Source organism: Ceratotherium simum, chromosome 15, assembly GCF_057802395.1.
Source record: "Ceratotherium simum simum isolate JZ-2026a chromosome 15, ASM5780239v1, whole genome shotgun sequence".
NCBI classification, from domain to species: Eukaryota; Metazoa; Chordata; class Mammalia; order Perissodactyla; family Rhinocerotidae; genus Ceratotherium; species Ceratotherium simum.
The window spans coordinates 5962797-5976738 of NC_141914.1; the positions used below are offsets into that span (position 1 = coordinate 5962797).

Consider the following 13942-nt stretch of genomic DNA (forward strand, 5'->3'; position numbering starts at 1 on the left):
CCTAGGCCATGATGCTATTTGTAGACGATAGGAAATGAACGTCCATGGCAGACCACACTTTCCTTGTCTCAGATCTTACATGTTGGGGGGGAAAGAGGGGTGGTTCATACATGATCATTCACTAACGCCCATGTTTCACTCTTTGTGCTTACCAATTCTAAGAATCTTTGCTCCAGGGCTTTATACTCCAAAGAGTTTTTATTAAACAGGTCTTCTGAAAACATCATGTTAGTCACTCGGAGGCTGAAGAAAACCACCAAAGCTCCTGTGGTCTGGTTATGACTCAAGTCACTTCCTTTTGTGGGCCAAGCCACAACAGCCACCTCTGTGGAGTGAACATTTGTAGACAGTTCCATATAACTATCAACCTTGCCGTTTTCCTCTGGGCTTAGCTCAGGCTGATAGTAATCTGTGCCCATCCGGTCCAGTTCTAGTGAAATATCCTGTACACCCGTAATTACCTCATCCTCCAGCAGGGTGGAGCTTGTGGTTGGAGGCAATTTGGTAGACTGTGTCAGGGAAGCTTTCAACCAGAGCTTATCAGTACCCTGTGGTGTACTTGCCAATGTGTCTCTGGACAATTTCTCTAGGGAAGAAGTTCTTGCCCAAACTACATCTGATTCTGGCAACATGGTCCACAAAGTTTGCATACCTGGCTTCACTATTGAAACCTTGCTGTCAAACCATTCACGGTTGGATGACTCTGTAGTTTGTTCCATATGGTCTTTTAGAAAAGTTTCTACCTGATCTGGCTTTTCAGTAGGAGCAGAGATTGCTATAGATGTCAGTAGAGAAGGTGCTTCGGTAACTGAGTAATGATCAATGTCAGATACCTCTGATGTGTGTTTGGAGAGAATTAGAGATGATTGAGTTGTGGTCTCTGCTGCAAAGATGGGCACAGTAGGTCCACCAAGGGGCTCTTCCTCTGCAAAGCTTGGGGTTCTATCAAAAGGCCCATATTTTGAATGTTCAATACTTTGGTCTGTGGAATCTATTTTGTCATCTATAACTAGCTTCTCATCTACACCCTCACTTGGCAAAAGTGAATCCTCATCTTCAAGCCATGACTTGGACAGTGGTTCGATGCTCTTCTCTAATGAAGTCTCATTCCATGGCCAAGTAATCAGATTCACCTTTTGCCCAGACCCTGAACCTAAACCACTCTCAAATATGAACTCTTTTTCCATGGATGTGTCTGGCATCAAAGTGCTCACTTCTAATTCGCCTTTGACTTTGGAGGCCAAAGAGTCCAAGCCAAAAGGTGTAGTTCTTTCTTTATCAGGACGATCTAATGTGACAGAGGAGACCAGATACGGTGAGGATGTCAAAGACACCCCAGAGTCTTCCACGGATGGTACTGTTTCTTTTGGCACAGGATGAGTGAATGAACTTGAAGGCAATGGATCAATAGAAAGAAAATCTTCTAACTCTTCAACTTTGGGTAATCCTAAAAATAAAGTTTTCCATTAATTAATCTACAGCATTGCCAAAATTCCCAGTTCTCCTAATAAAACCAGCTACTTGTTTTTCCCATTAGGTTAGGAAGGACAGATGCTGACTTTTACTTTGCTATATCCAGCAAACAACAAGAACATATGATTATGTTTTTGTGGTGTGGTAGAATCGCTCACGAATATACCCCCCTTCCCTGAGGATAACAAGACACCAGCTATTGAAATAATTCATCCTCAAATACTTGATTTATTTGGACTCTGCAATTCAACCAATTAAATCTGCTTGTTCCCTTTCTCACACAACTTTCCCAAAACATTTCCTCCTGATGGATGCTACCATGCTTCTCTATTAACCCGTCTCTTCCTGTCTTCAAAGCCCTCGTCATCTGATACGATACAGTAAAGAAGTAGGAAAAGTGATTAGAATTCCTCACCATCTCCTAATAAGTGAGATCCAGAAGTCCCTTCCTCAGAAGCCACAGGCAAGCCAGTCTGAAACACTGCTGGGGTGACAGAATGAAGAGTCAAGCTGCTAACCTCTAACACTTCTGTGGAAGAACTGAGGCCCACCTTCGAGGAAAAGGCTAATTTGGGTGTAGACATTAAATCACCCAAAGGGCTCTCTGACCAGAGTTCCCTGCCAGTGGCTGAGGGAGGACCAGAGCTGAAATCAAGTGGTGAAATACTTCTGGTGGTGGATTCATCTGCTGAGAGCCATTCAGCTTGAAGGGTATTATCCTGAGGGGGAAAAAAAACCAAATCATCTTGTAGATAAAGGAAACACATAAAAATCATTTCAGATACCACCTATCTATCTACATTCCCAGATTTTCCAGGGATAAGGAGGCAATATAATATTGGGTGGGAGCAGGACATGGGCTTTAGAATCTAACAGATCTATAATCAAATCCCAATTCAACCACTCGCTAGTCAGAAAATCTAGAGAAAAACCATGTACCTCTTGAGTCTCCCCTGTAAAGTGGGGACAGATGAGAGAACCTATTTAAAAGATCCCAAACAAAGTGAATTTGTGGGAGAAAATATTGTTTCTCTTGCTTTAGATAGTTCCTTTCCCTCTGTCATATTAGCTTAAATACTTTAAATACATCAGAAATTACTAACATCTGTAATTTGTTGTCAAACACCTAAGCACATTGCCCACAGCGGGAAAGAATAATTAGCAATTTTATTCATCATTCTGAAAGGTATTTAATTAATTTTAATTAATTAATTAATTAATTAAAAAAAAGAAACATCATCACATCAAAATGCGGTCTGGTGACCTTGCACAGACAGCAACATCTGTGAAATAGCATCACACTTACAAAATACAATTTTCTCTTTCTAGTGGTTTTTACTAATATAGTACTAATCTCATCTTAAAATTTAGCTTCAGGAATAGAAAATCAGACAGAAACACAATCTTTGAACACGCTCCTTATTTAATCCTATGACATCAGTCTATATAAAAAATTACACTCCAGCCCTCACAGGGCTCTGGTACCGGCACCTCCTTCCCTTGTCCTATAACCCAACGGGTGGTAACGGCTTCTCACTGTTGTTAGTGTCTGCATAGCTCAACATCCCTTTTTTCTCCCTCAGCCCTGCACACACCTCCATCTAGGTGATTCTGTTACTATTGAGACCCTGCCTAGCTGAGCCATGTTTTGTAGTGCAACGCATTTAAAAACCCATAAAAGTTTGAATCATTTCTGTCAAAAGGTGATTACATAATTCGTAATGAAATACAAATGGCCAGCAAAGAAGGAATGAGAATCAGTTGAAACAATGACAGCACTGTGAACCAAAAATGGTATCACTCTGGCTAAATTTAATTAAAAATAAAAAATCTAGAAAGGAAAGAGGGAAGTGATGAAAAGTGGATGGTGCAATACTAGTAAATATTTTTTACAATGTGGGTTTCATCAAAAAAAGAAATAGAAGTAAGACACATCTAGGCATTAGACTTGAGCCTGACTACCTGAGTCTGCTGAAGTGAAATGTCTGAGAGAAAAGCAAGATATACGTAGAAGAAAGAGGGAGCTGAAGGCCATCTTCAAATGATCAGATGTAACTGCAAATGCTCTACAGAGAAAGAGGAAGGTTTCAGGATAAGAAATTCCTAAGCATTGAATGTGAGGATACTAAGACTTGGTTCACGAGTAAGGCCAAAAAGATGATCTAATCGGAGGATATTAGTGGCATTTTTCTCATAAATTGTAGTATTTTAAGAGTATGTAAAAGCAAGGATGGTGCAACAAAGACCAGGCAGGGCTCCACTCTGCTATACACAGGGTCGCTAGGAGTCAGAATCGACTCGATGGCACTAACAACAAAACTACCAGGAGCAGAGGTAACCTGGTATAACTCCATGCAGTGGAGGCAGCCTGTGATCACCGACCCGTGTGCAGGGTGCTCCTATATGACCTAGTTCCAAACAGACACACAAAGTGGCCTGATATTTCTGCCTACAGGGTCTAAAACTTTCCGGGTCCTCAAGAATGGACCAGAGTGATGTCAGCAAGAGGGCCAAATAAGACACCCCTCGCTCGTATCCCCCCCGCAGAACAATTTGGCATCCATCCATGGAAAAAGTGCCTTTGTGGAAGCTGTGGGATCCAGCACCATACAAGAAGGGGCCCAGGAGGAGTCTTGCCCACCCGCACGTGGGGAATAGGCATACAGACCTCGGTCCCAGCTGCGGACCCTGAAGTGGCCTGTGAACTGGCTCCAGGCCCTCTCGGCCACAGTCTGGAAGCCCCTGGAGAACACTAACTAAGACAATCACCCACAGATGAGAGAGCCTTTGTGGAAGTCCAAGAGTCCAGCAGAGAAGTTCTAGTTTACCACTGGAGCAAAAAATCCAAGTTTGGACACGTTGGAGAGGGTAACAGGAACACTTTGACTTTACCTGCATCAGCCCTCCTCCAAGGCGGTGCAGCTCGGTGCCAAGAGAGCCCTTCCCAGCTCATGATTTCTCCCACAGCAGAAAGGGCGGGCATGTGAGTAAGCGCCTGGCCTCCCCAGCTGTGCAGAACCCTGCTAAGGAGCCCCTTTCCTCTCTCACTCCATCCAGAGTCCTGAGTCGTCAGCTGCACAAGCAGGGGGCCATGAGTGGTTGGGAGAACAGCAGCCAGGACTCTGATGGTATCAAAGGGATTTAGATCCTATTGACTGCTTCACAGACTCCATCAGGAGGCCTGACCTGAGCCGCTGAGACACCTCCCCCATGGATCTCACCCAACTGGACCACGAGTCCCCCCAGGGCTCTGCACACCTCACCCGCACCCCACTCTGGCCCATGGCCAACGCCTTGTGTGCACTCCTCACATCACAGAGAGCGAGCTTTGGCAGACAGCTGGTGAGCAGGCACAGAAAGCAGGCCTGAATCTGCAGGGCAGGGAGATACCACAGACTTCAGCTTTAGCACTGCCCTTGGGAAAGCAAAAGGGAAGCTGTCAGCACTTAGGCTGCTGCGTTGCAAGACAGAGAGAAGCTATACAGGCTTAAATGGATTAAAGTTTTGAATGTAAGACCTAAACCCATAAAACTTGTAGAAGAAAACATAGGCAGTACGTTCTTCAACATCAGTCTTAGCAGCATCTTTTCAAATACCATGTTTCACCAGGCAAGGGAAACAAAAGAAAAAATAAACAAATGGGACTACATCAAACTAAAAAGCCTCTCCCCAGCAAAGGAAACCATCAACAAAACAAAAAGACAGTCTAACAATTGGGAGAAGATATTTGCAAACTATATATCTGATAAGGGGTTAATATCCAAAATATATAAAGAACTCATACATACATCTCAACAAAAAGAAACAAACAACCCAATTGAAAAATGAGCAAAAGATCTGAACAGACATTTTTCCAAAGAAGATATACAGATGGCCAACAGGCACATGAAAAGACATTCAACCTCACTAATTATTAGGTAAATGCAAATCAAAACTACTATAAGATATCACCTCATGCCTGTCAGAATGGCTATAATTAACAAGACAAGAAATAACAAGTGTTGGGGAGAATGTGGAGAAAAGGGAACTCCCATACACTGCTGGTGGGAATGTAAACTGGTGCAGCCACTATGGAAAACAGTATGGAGATTCCTCAAAAATTTAAGAATATAACTACCATATGATCCAGCTATTCCACTTCTGGGTATTTATCCAAAGGACACGAAAACACAAATGCGTAAAGATATACGCACGCCTATGTTCATTGCAGCATTCTTCACAATAGCCAAGACTTGGAAACAACCTAAATGCCCATCAATGGATGAATGGATAATAAGATGTGGTATATATACACAATGGAATGCTACTCAGCTACAAAAAAAAGATGAAATCTTGCCATTTGCGACAACAATGGATAGACCTTAAAGGTATTATGCTAAGTGACATAAGTCAGACGGAGAAAGTCAAATACCATATGATTTCACTCATAAGTAGAAGATAAAAACAACAACAACGACAAACAAACAAATAGATACAGAGATTAGATTGGTGGTTACCAGAGGGGAAGCAGGGAAGGAGGAAGGCAAAAGGGGTGGCAGGGCACATGTGTAGTGATGGATGGTAATTAGTCTCTGGGTGGTGAACACATGTATGTAGTCTACACAGAAATTGAATACAATGTTATAAACCAATGTTACCACAATAAAAAAAAAAAGAATTCTGCCATGACAGGGAACAAGAAGTGTGGAGTAAGCACATGCATAGAAGGTCTGAGAAAGCCTAAGAATCCCTAGCAGGGCTGATGGAAGGTATTTCTCTCCTGAAGTCAATCAGTAAAGACTGGAGGAGGTGACTGTTATTTCACGTGCCAAGACAGCAATGCAAGACTTCAAGGAAGATGAAAAATCAAAGAAACATGACACCACCAAAGGATCACAATAATCTTCCAGTAACTGACCCCAATGATTTACCTGGTTGAGAATTCAAAATAGCTGTTTAAGACAGCTCAATGAGCTACAAGAAAACACAAAAGGTAATTCAATGAAATCAGGAAATCAATATACAAACAAAATAAGAAGTTTAACAAAAAAACAGAATCACAGAAAAGAACCAAACAAATTCTGGAGCTGAAAAATACAATGAATGAAATGAAAAATGCAATAGCATCAACAGGGGAATGGATCAAGCAGAAGAAAGAATCTGTGAAGTAGAAGACAGGACCTATGAAATTATCCAGTCAGAGCAAAAGAAAGAGAAAAGAATGAGGAAGAATGAAGAAAGCCTATATGTACTATGAGATACCATCAAGAGAAGCAATCTGTGAATTATTAGAGTCCCAGAAGGCGAAGAGAGAGAGAAGGGGGCAGAAAGTCTATTTAAAGAAATTATGACTGAGAACTTCCCAAATCTAGGGAGATTTTGACCATCCAAGTTCATGAAACTCATCAAACCCCAAGCAAATTCAACTCGAAAAGATCTTCTCCAAGACACATTGTAACAAAACCATCAAAAATCAAAGACAGGGAGAATCTTAAAAGCAGCAAGAGAAAAGAAGCTCATTACTTACAGGAACCCCCAGTAGGCTATCAGTGGATTTCTCAGCAGAAACTTTAAGGTCAGGAGAGAATGGGATGATATATTCAAAGTGCTGAGAGAAAAAACTGCCAACCAAGAGAGAGAAAGATGTTCCCAGACAAACAAAAGCTGAGGAAGTTCATCACCACTAGACCTGCCTTACAGAAATGCTGAAAGGAGTTCTTCAAGCTGAAATGAAGGGACACTAATGAGTAACATGAAAATATATGAAAATATACAACACAGTGTAAAGTGGCATATAGTAAAATACTGTAATATTGTGTGTTAACCATTTAACTCAAGTAAAAAGGTTAAAGGACAAAAGTATTAAAAATAACTCCCAAACTCCAAAGTGGGGAGAGCTGCAGTCTTGTAGGACTAAACCTCAACCTGTGGGATCTGATGTTATCTCCAGTTAGGTAGTATCAGAACTGAGTTGACTTCTCAGACACCCAGCTGGTGTCTGGAGAATTACTTGGTGCTGTGTGGGAAACTCCCACTCTACACATTGGAAATTGGTCTCAGGACCATTTTAGGGGCGAGTATGTGCATGTGTATGAACCTAATGAAACTATCAAATTTTAGAACTAGAAGGACTCTTACGAACCATGTAGTCTAACCTCGCCTATGAAAGACAAGGAACTGAGTTTCATAGAAGTGAAATGCCCACAGTCACAAAAAATAGAGAAAAAAATCAAAACTCGATTCTGAGTTTCTCGAGTCCCAGTCCCAGTGCTTTGCACACTATACCAGACTACGCATTGAGAGACAGATGCAAGTGTGTATACCCAGATAGCAAAAGGATTCCCAGAGCAGAAACTAGAGTTAACAGACCTGGCATCCATTCTCATTCAGGCTAGCATACCTCCACAGGTCTAAAAGACCCAGGGGACACAGAGCAGAGGGAGACAGGAGAGACCATTTTCTAATATTTAAATGTCTGCTATGTTAAATATGGAGGCTGTTCACATAGACAGAAAAGTTTCTTCCTTTCCCATTTCTTTTCCTAGTATCTAAAACCATATATATATTCAGGGAAAAGTAAGAAGGCCTTTTGCTCAGTACCAAATTCTGTTCCTCAAAAAAGAGGTTACAAGGATGACACACATACGAGGGAATTCACTTCTTACACACCAGGGAATTCACTTTTTTCCTCTTAATTATCTAAAACCACTTCTAGAGATGTGTTAAAGCCACCCATTCTTCCAGCTGAGTCAGGCATATTTACATCCTTGCAAAAGCCCTTTAACCCACACTTAAGAAATTGAGTTTCATCAGACAGAGCCCACAACGTGACACATATTAGGAAAGCAGCTCAATCCTCAATAAAAAAGAAATCCTCAAGCAATATATATGATTTCAACATGTCTATAAACTAAATGCCTTTTCATTTCATAAAAATTAAAACAATATGTATCCTTAATAAAAGTCAAGTGAAGTAGGCAACATAAAAAGTGAAAGTAAACAATTTGACTTTTTAAATAAGGAAGACCACCTATTCCTAAAAGGTACCCTCTAAAACATGGCATGGCAATGAAGCTTTCTCAGACATTTTGAAAGATGTACACATACAGGCCAGGAATAGCACTTCATTTATTTTTATATGAATAGATGTTCCCATAGTAACAAATTCAACTCAGGAATTCTTCTTTTAGTTCAATGTAGTATATTAACAACTTTAATATTATATTGGCCAGTTTCACTTCTGCTAATGCCAATTGCAAAGCTTGCTCGTGCTATAGAAAGCATACTGTGCAACAAGTGATTTTCCAAGTCGGGATGCCAAAAGGGGTCAAATTCAATATCCCAACATTTCTACTACTAAAATAATTTCTAAAAATCAAATCTCGTAAAAAAAATTTTCACTTCTATAAGAGAACAAAATCTTGTTAACAGTTTGCCAAAAAAGAAGAAAAGAAGCAATAAACAGATACTTCTAATTAATCATTCTTTTTCTCATGTCTTATGAAAAAGACCCCTTAACATTCCAATGTCTCCTCAAATTGTTAATTACTGCCCTACAGTTGTCACTATTCAACAAAGGAAGGGATTGGCTTAAATGCAAACGGAATCACAGCTCAGGCAACGTAAACAAACAGGTGAGCCCAGTTGGTCAGTGCTTGCCATCCTTAAGGGGCAGCCCCTTTCAGCCAAGCTCTAGCCACTTTCTGCAACAGGAGAATGAGAGCTTAATGATACCAGATATTCCTGGTTTTCAGCAAAAGTTGGAAATCTGCATTTGTATGCAAAAATCTAATTTTTAAATATTAGCTTTTTTTTTTTTTTTTTAATTTGGCCCCAAAGTACATGCTTACAGATGGATCCAGCCAGCTCGTCTCCAGTTTGCAATCTCTGGCTTGTATGGAAATCCCTGTCTTTACAACATCATTCTAAAATATCATCACAGATCTTCTTCTGCAGTTAGAGAAGCCCTGAGTTGAACGTGATTAGAAGGAATGGAGACTGGTGGTGCCATGTCCACAGTGAATCACCACTCCCTGCCACTGCACCCTGGATGGATTTCTATTACAGCATCACCTTAATTCTGTAGAAGTCTGTCTACTACTACCAGACTGGAAACTTCTTGTAGGCAAGGCCACACCCTTACTCATCTTAGTTTCCCCAGCACTTGGCACATGAAAAGCACAAAATAAATATATTTGAATGAATGAATAAGCGAATGAACAAACAAACACCAAATGAATGTAATCTCTGATGTCACTCCCCCTCGAACCTTTTTTCTCCAATATGGAACTCGGTGACACCACATTTCACAAGTGAGTTGCTCTATAACCGAGTAGAAGAAATGGCTGCATATATTAATGGTTAAGCGAATTTGGGGCAGGCTTTCTAAATGTTCATTGCTAGATTAAAGCCAAGAAACAAGTATTTCAAAAAGCTTATATGACAGATAAAGACAAACACCATATGATTTTACTCATATGCGGAAGATAAACTAACACATGGACAAAGAGAACAGATTAGTGGTTCCAGAGGGGAAGGGGGTTGAGGGGTGGGCATAAGGGGTAGAGGGGCACATTTGTATGGTGACTGACAAATAATAATGTACAACTGAAATTTCATAATGTTATAAACTATTATGACCTCAATAAAATTAAATTAAATTAAATTTAAAAAAGCTTACATGAGACAGGAAAAAAGTCTCAAGAGGCTAGAAGGAGTGGGGAACGTAGAGAGAGTCCCCCTACTGTGTCTCTGTAATAATAAAAGATTCGTGTACTCATGGTAAACAGGGAAGTCTCTTGTGGGGTTGTGGCTGTGGCTGTCACTGTTGTTGCTGCTTTAACTGCATTTGAGGAGCCACTTTCTCTTCTCCTGGAGGCCTCTTGATAGGTGAAGTGGCCAGTGGAGGTTTGGAGGGGTAGAGAAGTGCCCAGGGGAGCAGGGTGGTAAGAACAAAAGGGAAGGTCATTCCACGCTGCTTCTGGGCAAAGGGAAGTGTTCTCAGCCCAGGCTAAAGGAGGCTTGATCAGAGTCCCTGTCATTTGTCAGCTAGTTCATATTTTCACTCTTCCTTCTCTCTTCCATACACACGCTGCTCTACATGCTCTGGAGTCCAAACATTTTCTTCAGTACAATCCTTGGAACAAAAGTCTATACTCTGTACCTATGTACATCAATTTATAGTCTTGGTTATAAAAACTATTTCTGGGTAACTGCTAAAGAACAACTCGGTGGGCACTTATAACTTAATTATCACCAACAGTATGGACCATAAATAAGTTTTACACCACGTGTGGAGTTTGGCAATGCCCAGTGTGTGGATTTCATTTAACCACTGAGGAAGGCTTAAATTTTCTGAACCATTACTCAGGACCCATGAGCTGACAACTATGAGTAATGTTCCAGGGATGATGTAAGAGAATATTTGAAATAGGAACAGGTCAGGAAATTCATGATGCCAAAGTAAGCAGGTGAGGGTACAAAGAAGAGAAGCTTGGGGGCCTGGTTCCAGGCATAAAACATAGAAACATACTTACCAGAATAGATGGTGGGGTTGCCTGAAGACGTGAACGCTGGGTGTTCCAAACTAGGTCTTCAGTTTGGGGAAGCGAAACTCCTCTCACTGAAGAAAGATCAATATTAAAGAATTTTTTAGTTGAGACACTATTGTATTTGAGGTTCAGGACAACTAAAAGCCAAGTTCTTCCTCTTTATAATTTAGATTTTGGCAGAACAGATAGGGGAGACTTGCTTAGAAAATGCTGGCTACTTTATTCAGATATTTTACTTGTATTAGACAATCTGTCTGAATTCTAACACTCCAACATAAAATAAAGATTCTTCGCTTTATTACATCTAGGATACTCCTATATTATTCTCTTTCCTTTCTCAAGCAGTTTTTACTCTTTTCAAGATTCTTTTGAAACAGTTGTTTTTAAATTGATTTTTTTTCATTTTAATAAGAAAGTTGAACTGAAATTCCAACTCTTTTTGGTTGACGCTAAGAATGGAGAAAATTACGCAAAATAATTTCCTTTTTGGCAGAAAGTGCCTTTGAAAAATGGGCTAGGACGCCAGAGAGTTTATCACTACATCGATATTAAAAAGCAATAAAGTTAAGAGAGTATATTGTATAATTTAATCCAACAAAGGCTTACTGAATCCTTGCTAGTTACTACAGACTTGGATGAAGTTGAGGCTATCAAGAGTAATAAAGCCAAGTTCCTCCTGTGGAAGTATTCCACACGCCAGAGAGATAAATACAAACTGTAAAATGACATGAGAGGCATATATGTGTACAACGTATGGGAATACAGACCAAGAAGAAATGGATTTTGCCTGAGGGGAGAGGGAATCAATGAAAGCTAAAAAGAAGGGATTGCCAGGAGAGTGATCTGGTGTATGCACCAAAAATAAAAGCAGAATCTCTCTTTATTCACCTGTTCCCAGTGGCCTGACATAGAAGGATCAATCAGAAGCAAAAAACCCTATTTGGTTCAAGTAGTTTCCAAAACTCTTTTTCAACTGTGTATACAGTTATCTTTTCTTCTATGGAAAACACGCACCATGAGATCAAGGATGAACATATCTTTGAAGATGATATCAAGTTACCTAGAAAGCTGCAGCCATTCAGAACTCTGAAGTTGGCATGACAATAGCAATGGATTTTAGGGACAAAACTCTGAGCAATTGAAACATACATCTAATGAAAGGTCAAAGCACCTGAATTAGTTTGTACTGGATAACCCAAAGCTTTTGTTGAACTTGCTTGGAAATTCTGAGAGAGTGGCTGACCTCCTTTTTAGGACACCTTCCAGGAGGTAGCTCTACCCCCAGGGTCCACAAAAAAGGAAGACTTCGCTATGCTGTTTGCAGATTTAGTTTCCCAAACAACTTCACTGTGCCTGTTGCACACTTAATTCTCACGCTACCACTACCCTGACCTTGGTGTTTGCACCTTCTGCTCAAGTTAGGTTCCCATCTCCCTGAGGTCATGACCTCCTAGCTCTATTTTTCCTTTCTTTGATCCCAGTATCGAGATTCCTGGAACCTCCTGCCTATATGCTGTCCCCATAGGTAGCCCCCAGCTAGTCTGTATCAGCCTTACCAAAAGGATTTCAGCATCTTCAGATTATAACAAGCCTCTTCTCTTTTCACTATTTTATCTGGCTCAGGTATTCCAACAAGATTCAACAACGAAAAAGAATGAGGAAGAGAGGAGGGTACCTGCACTGCTCCATACACAAAGGATCCCTCGTGTTTTAGAACTGACAGCTTAATATTAACACTAACCACGGAAGAGACAGTTTCTCCACTTCAACGTTCTACATAACCCACATGAAGTCCAGGCCACTCTGTGGTCTTGTCTCAGCACAGGGTCACAGTAAAGAAACATCAGTCCAGCAGCCAAAATAATTGAAAAGCAATTTAAAGTTTTAGTCTAGCCCTTTAAAAAATGTCTTATTTAGGAAATGAGGGATTATATTATACATAGTAAAATTTTATTAAAATTTTTTCTCTCTCCTTCTCTGTTGTGTCTATTTTGTTTATTTACACACACACACATGCACACACACACACACAAAGAGGCAGTGGTAGCTGCCTGAAAGGATACAGGCTCTTTTCTCTCAAGAACATGTGGGAGTTGGAGAGGTTGTAAAAATGCATCACTGTTAGTTAGTATTGCTTCTCACTCGTGGATTTTCCTCTTTGACAGCCAGTACTTCTCTCATGAAGTCACTTCAGTAAAATATATTCTGCTGGACATTTTAAAAGCTAAACTACCAACGAGTGAAGGAATTGTGGAGAAACAAACATGAAGTAGCAAGTAAGTTAACAGGACACCACGACCCTGATGAGTTAAGCTGTTGCACGCTAGTAACCAGACTCTTAGCAAGCTTTGGTCTCAGGTTGAGGAGGCCACTCTTTAGCCCCTAAATCCAGAGTAGTCAACCTCTCTTTGATGATCCCAGATCCATCTGTTGATTTTGGATCATAACTGGAACCACAGCTGTCTGAATTCAAACTTAGTACTGGATTCTCTGGAATTCTGCCCAGCGTCCATTATCAGTTTTTCTTTGACCAAGATCTTCCCTCAACTTTTCTGAGCTGCCCCTTCTCTTCTGCTCTCACTTTAAGCCTTTACCAGCTGACCTGGCTCTGTAGAGTTAATGTCTTGGTTGCCTGGATAGCACTATAACCTGTTTAAAGTCATACTTCCAGTTAGTACTTTCCTTTTTCTTAATACTTTGCTCCCATTTCTCTAAACTATTTCTAAACGTCATGCTGCTCTCCCCTTTCCCCACTCATTGTGACCTTCTGTCTACAAATATTCCAGAAAGTCCCTGACCGATCTACCCAAAATAGCTGTCCGGCTAAAGCTCCACTCATACCAGGATGGCTCCCGTCTCACGCAGTCTAGAGAATGCTCAGAACCGCATACATTTAGGGAAATTAGTTTTCGCCACAGTATTTTGGAAAACAAACTAAA

The 13942-nt window shown here is 40.7% G+C and overlaps 1 protein-coding gene across 1 annotated transcript in view; it reads right to left on the reverse strand.

Annotated features, from left to right (window-relative positions):
* The window catches only part of IMPG2 (interphotoreceptor matrix proteoglycan 2), a 73456-nt gene that overhangs the window by 15666 nt on the left and 43848 nt on the right, over window positions 1–13942 (reverse strand). Inside the window, exons 12-14 of the mRNA XM_087439515.1 lie at window positions 10989–11074; window positions 1889–2192; window positions 153–1447 (exon numbers count right to left, since the gene is read on the reverse strand). Of these exons, the coding sequence (XP_087295641.1) occupies window positions 153–1447; window positions 1889–2192; window positions 10989–11074 (1685 nt within the window). The remainder of the gene's footprint in view (window positions 1–152; window positions 1448–1888; window positions 2193–10988; window positions 11075–13942) is intronic.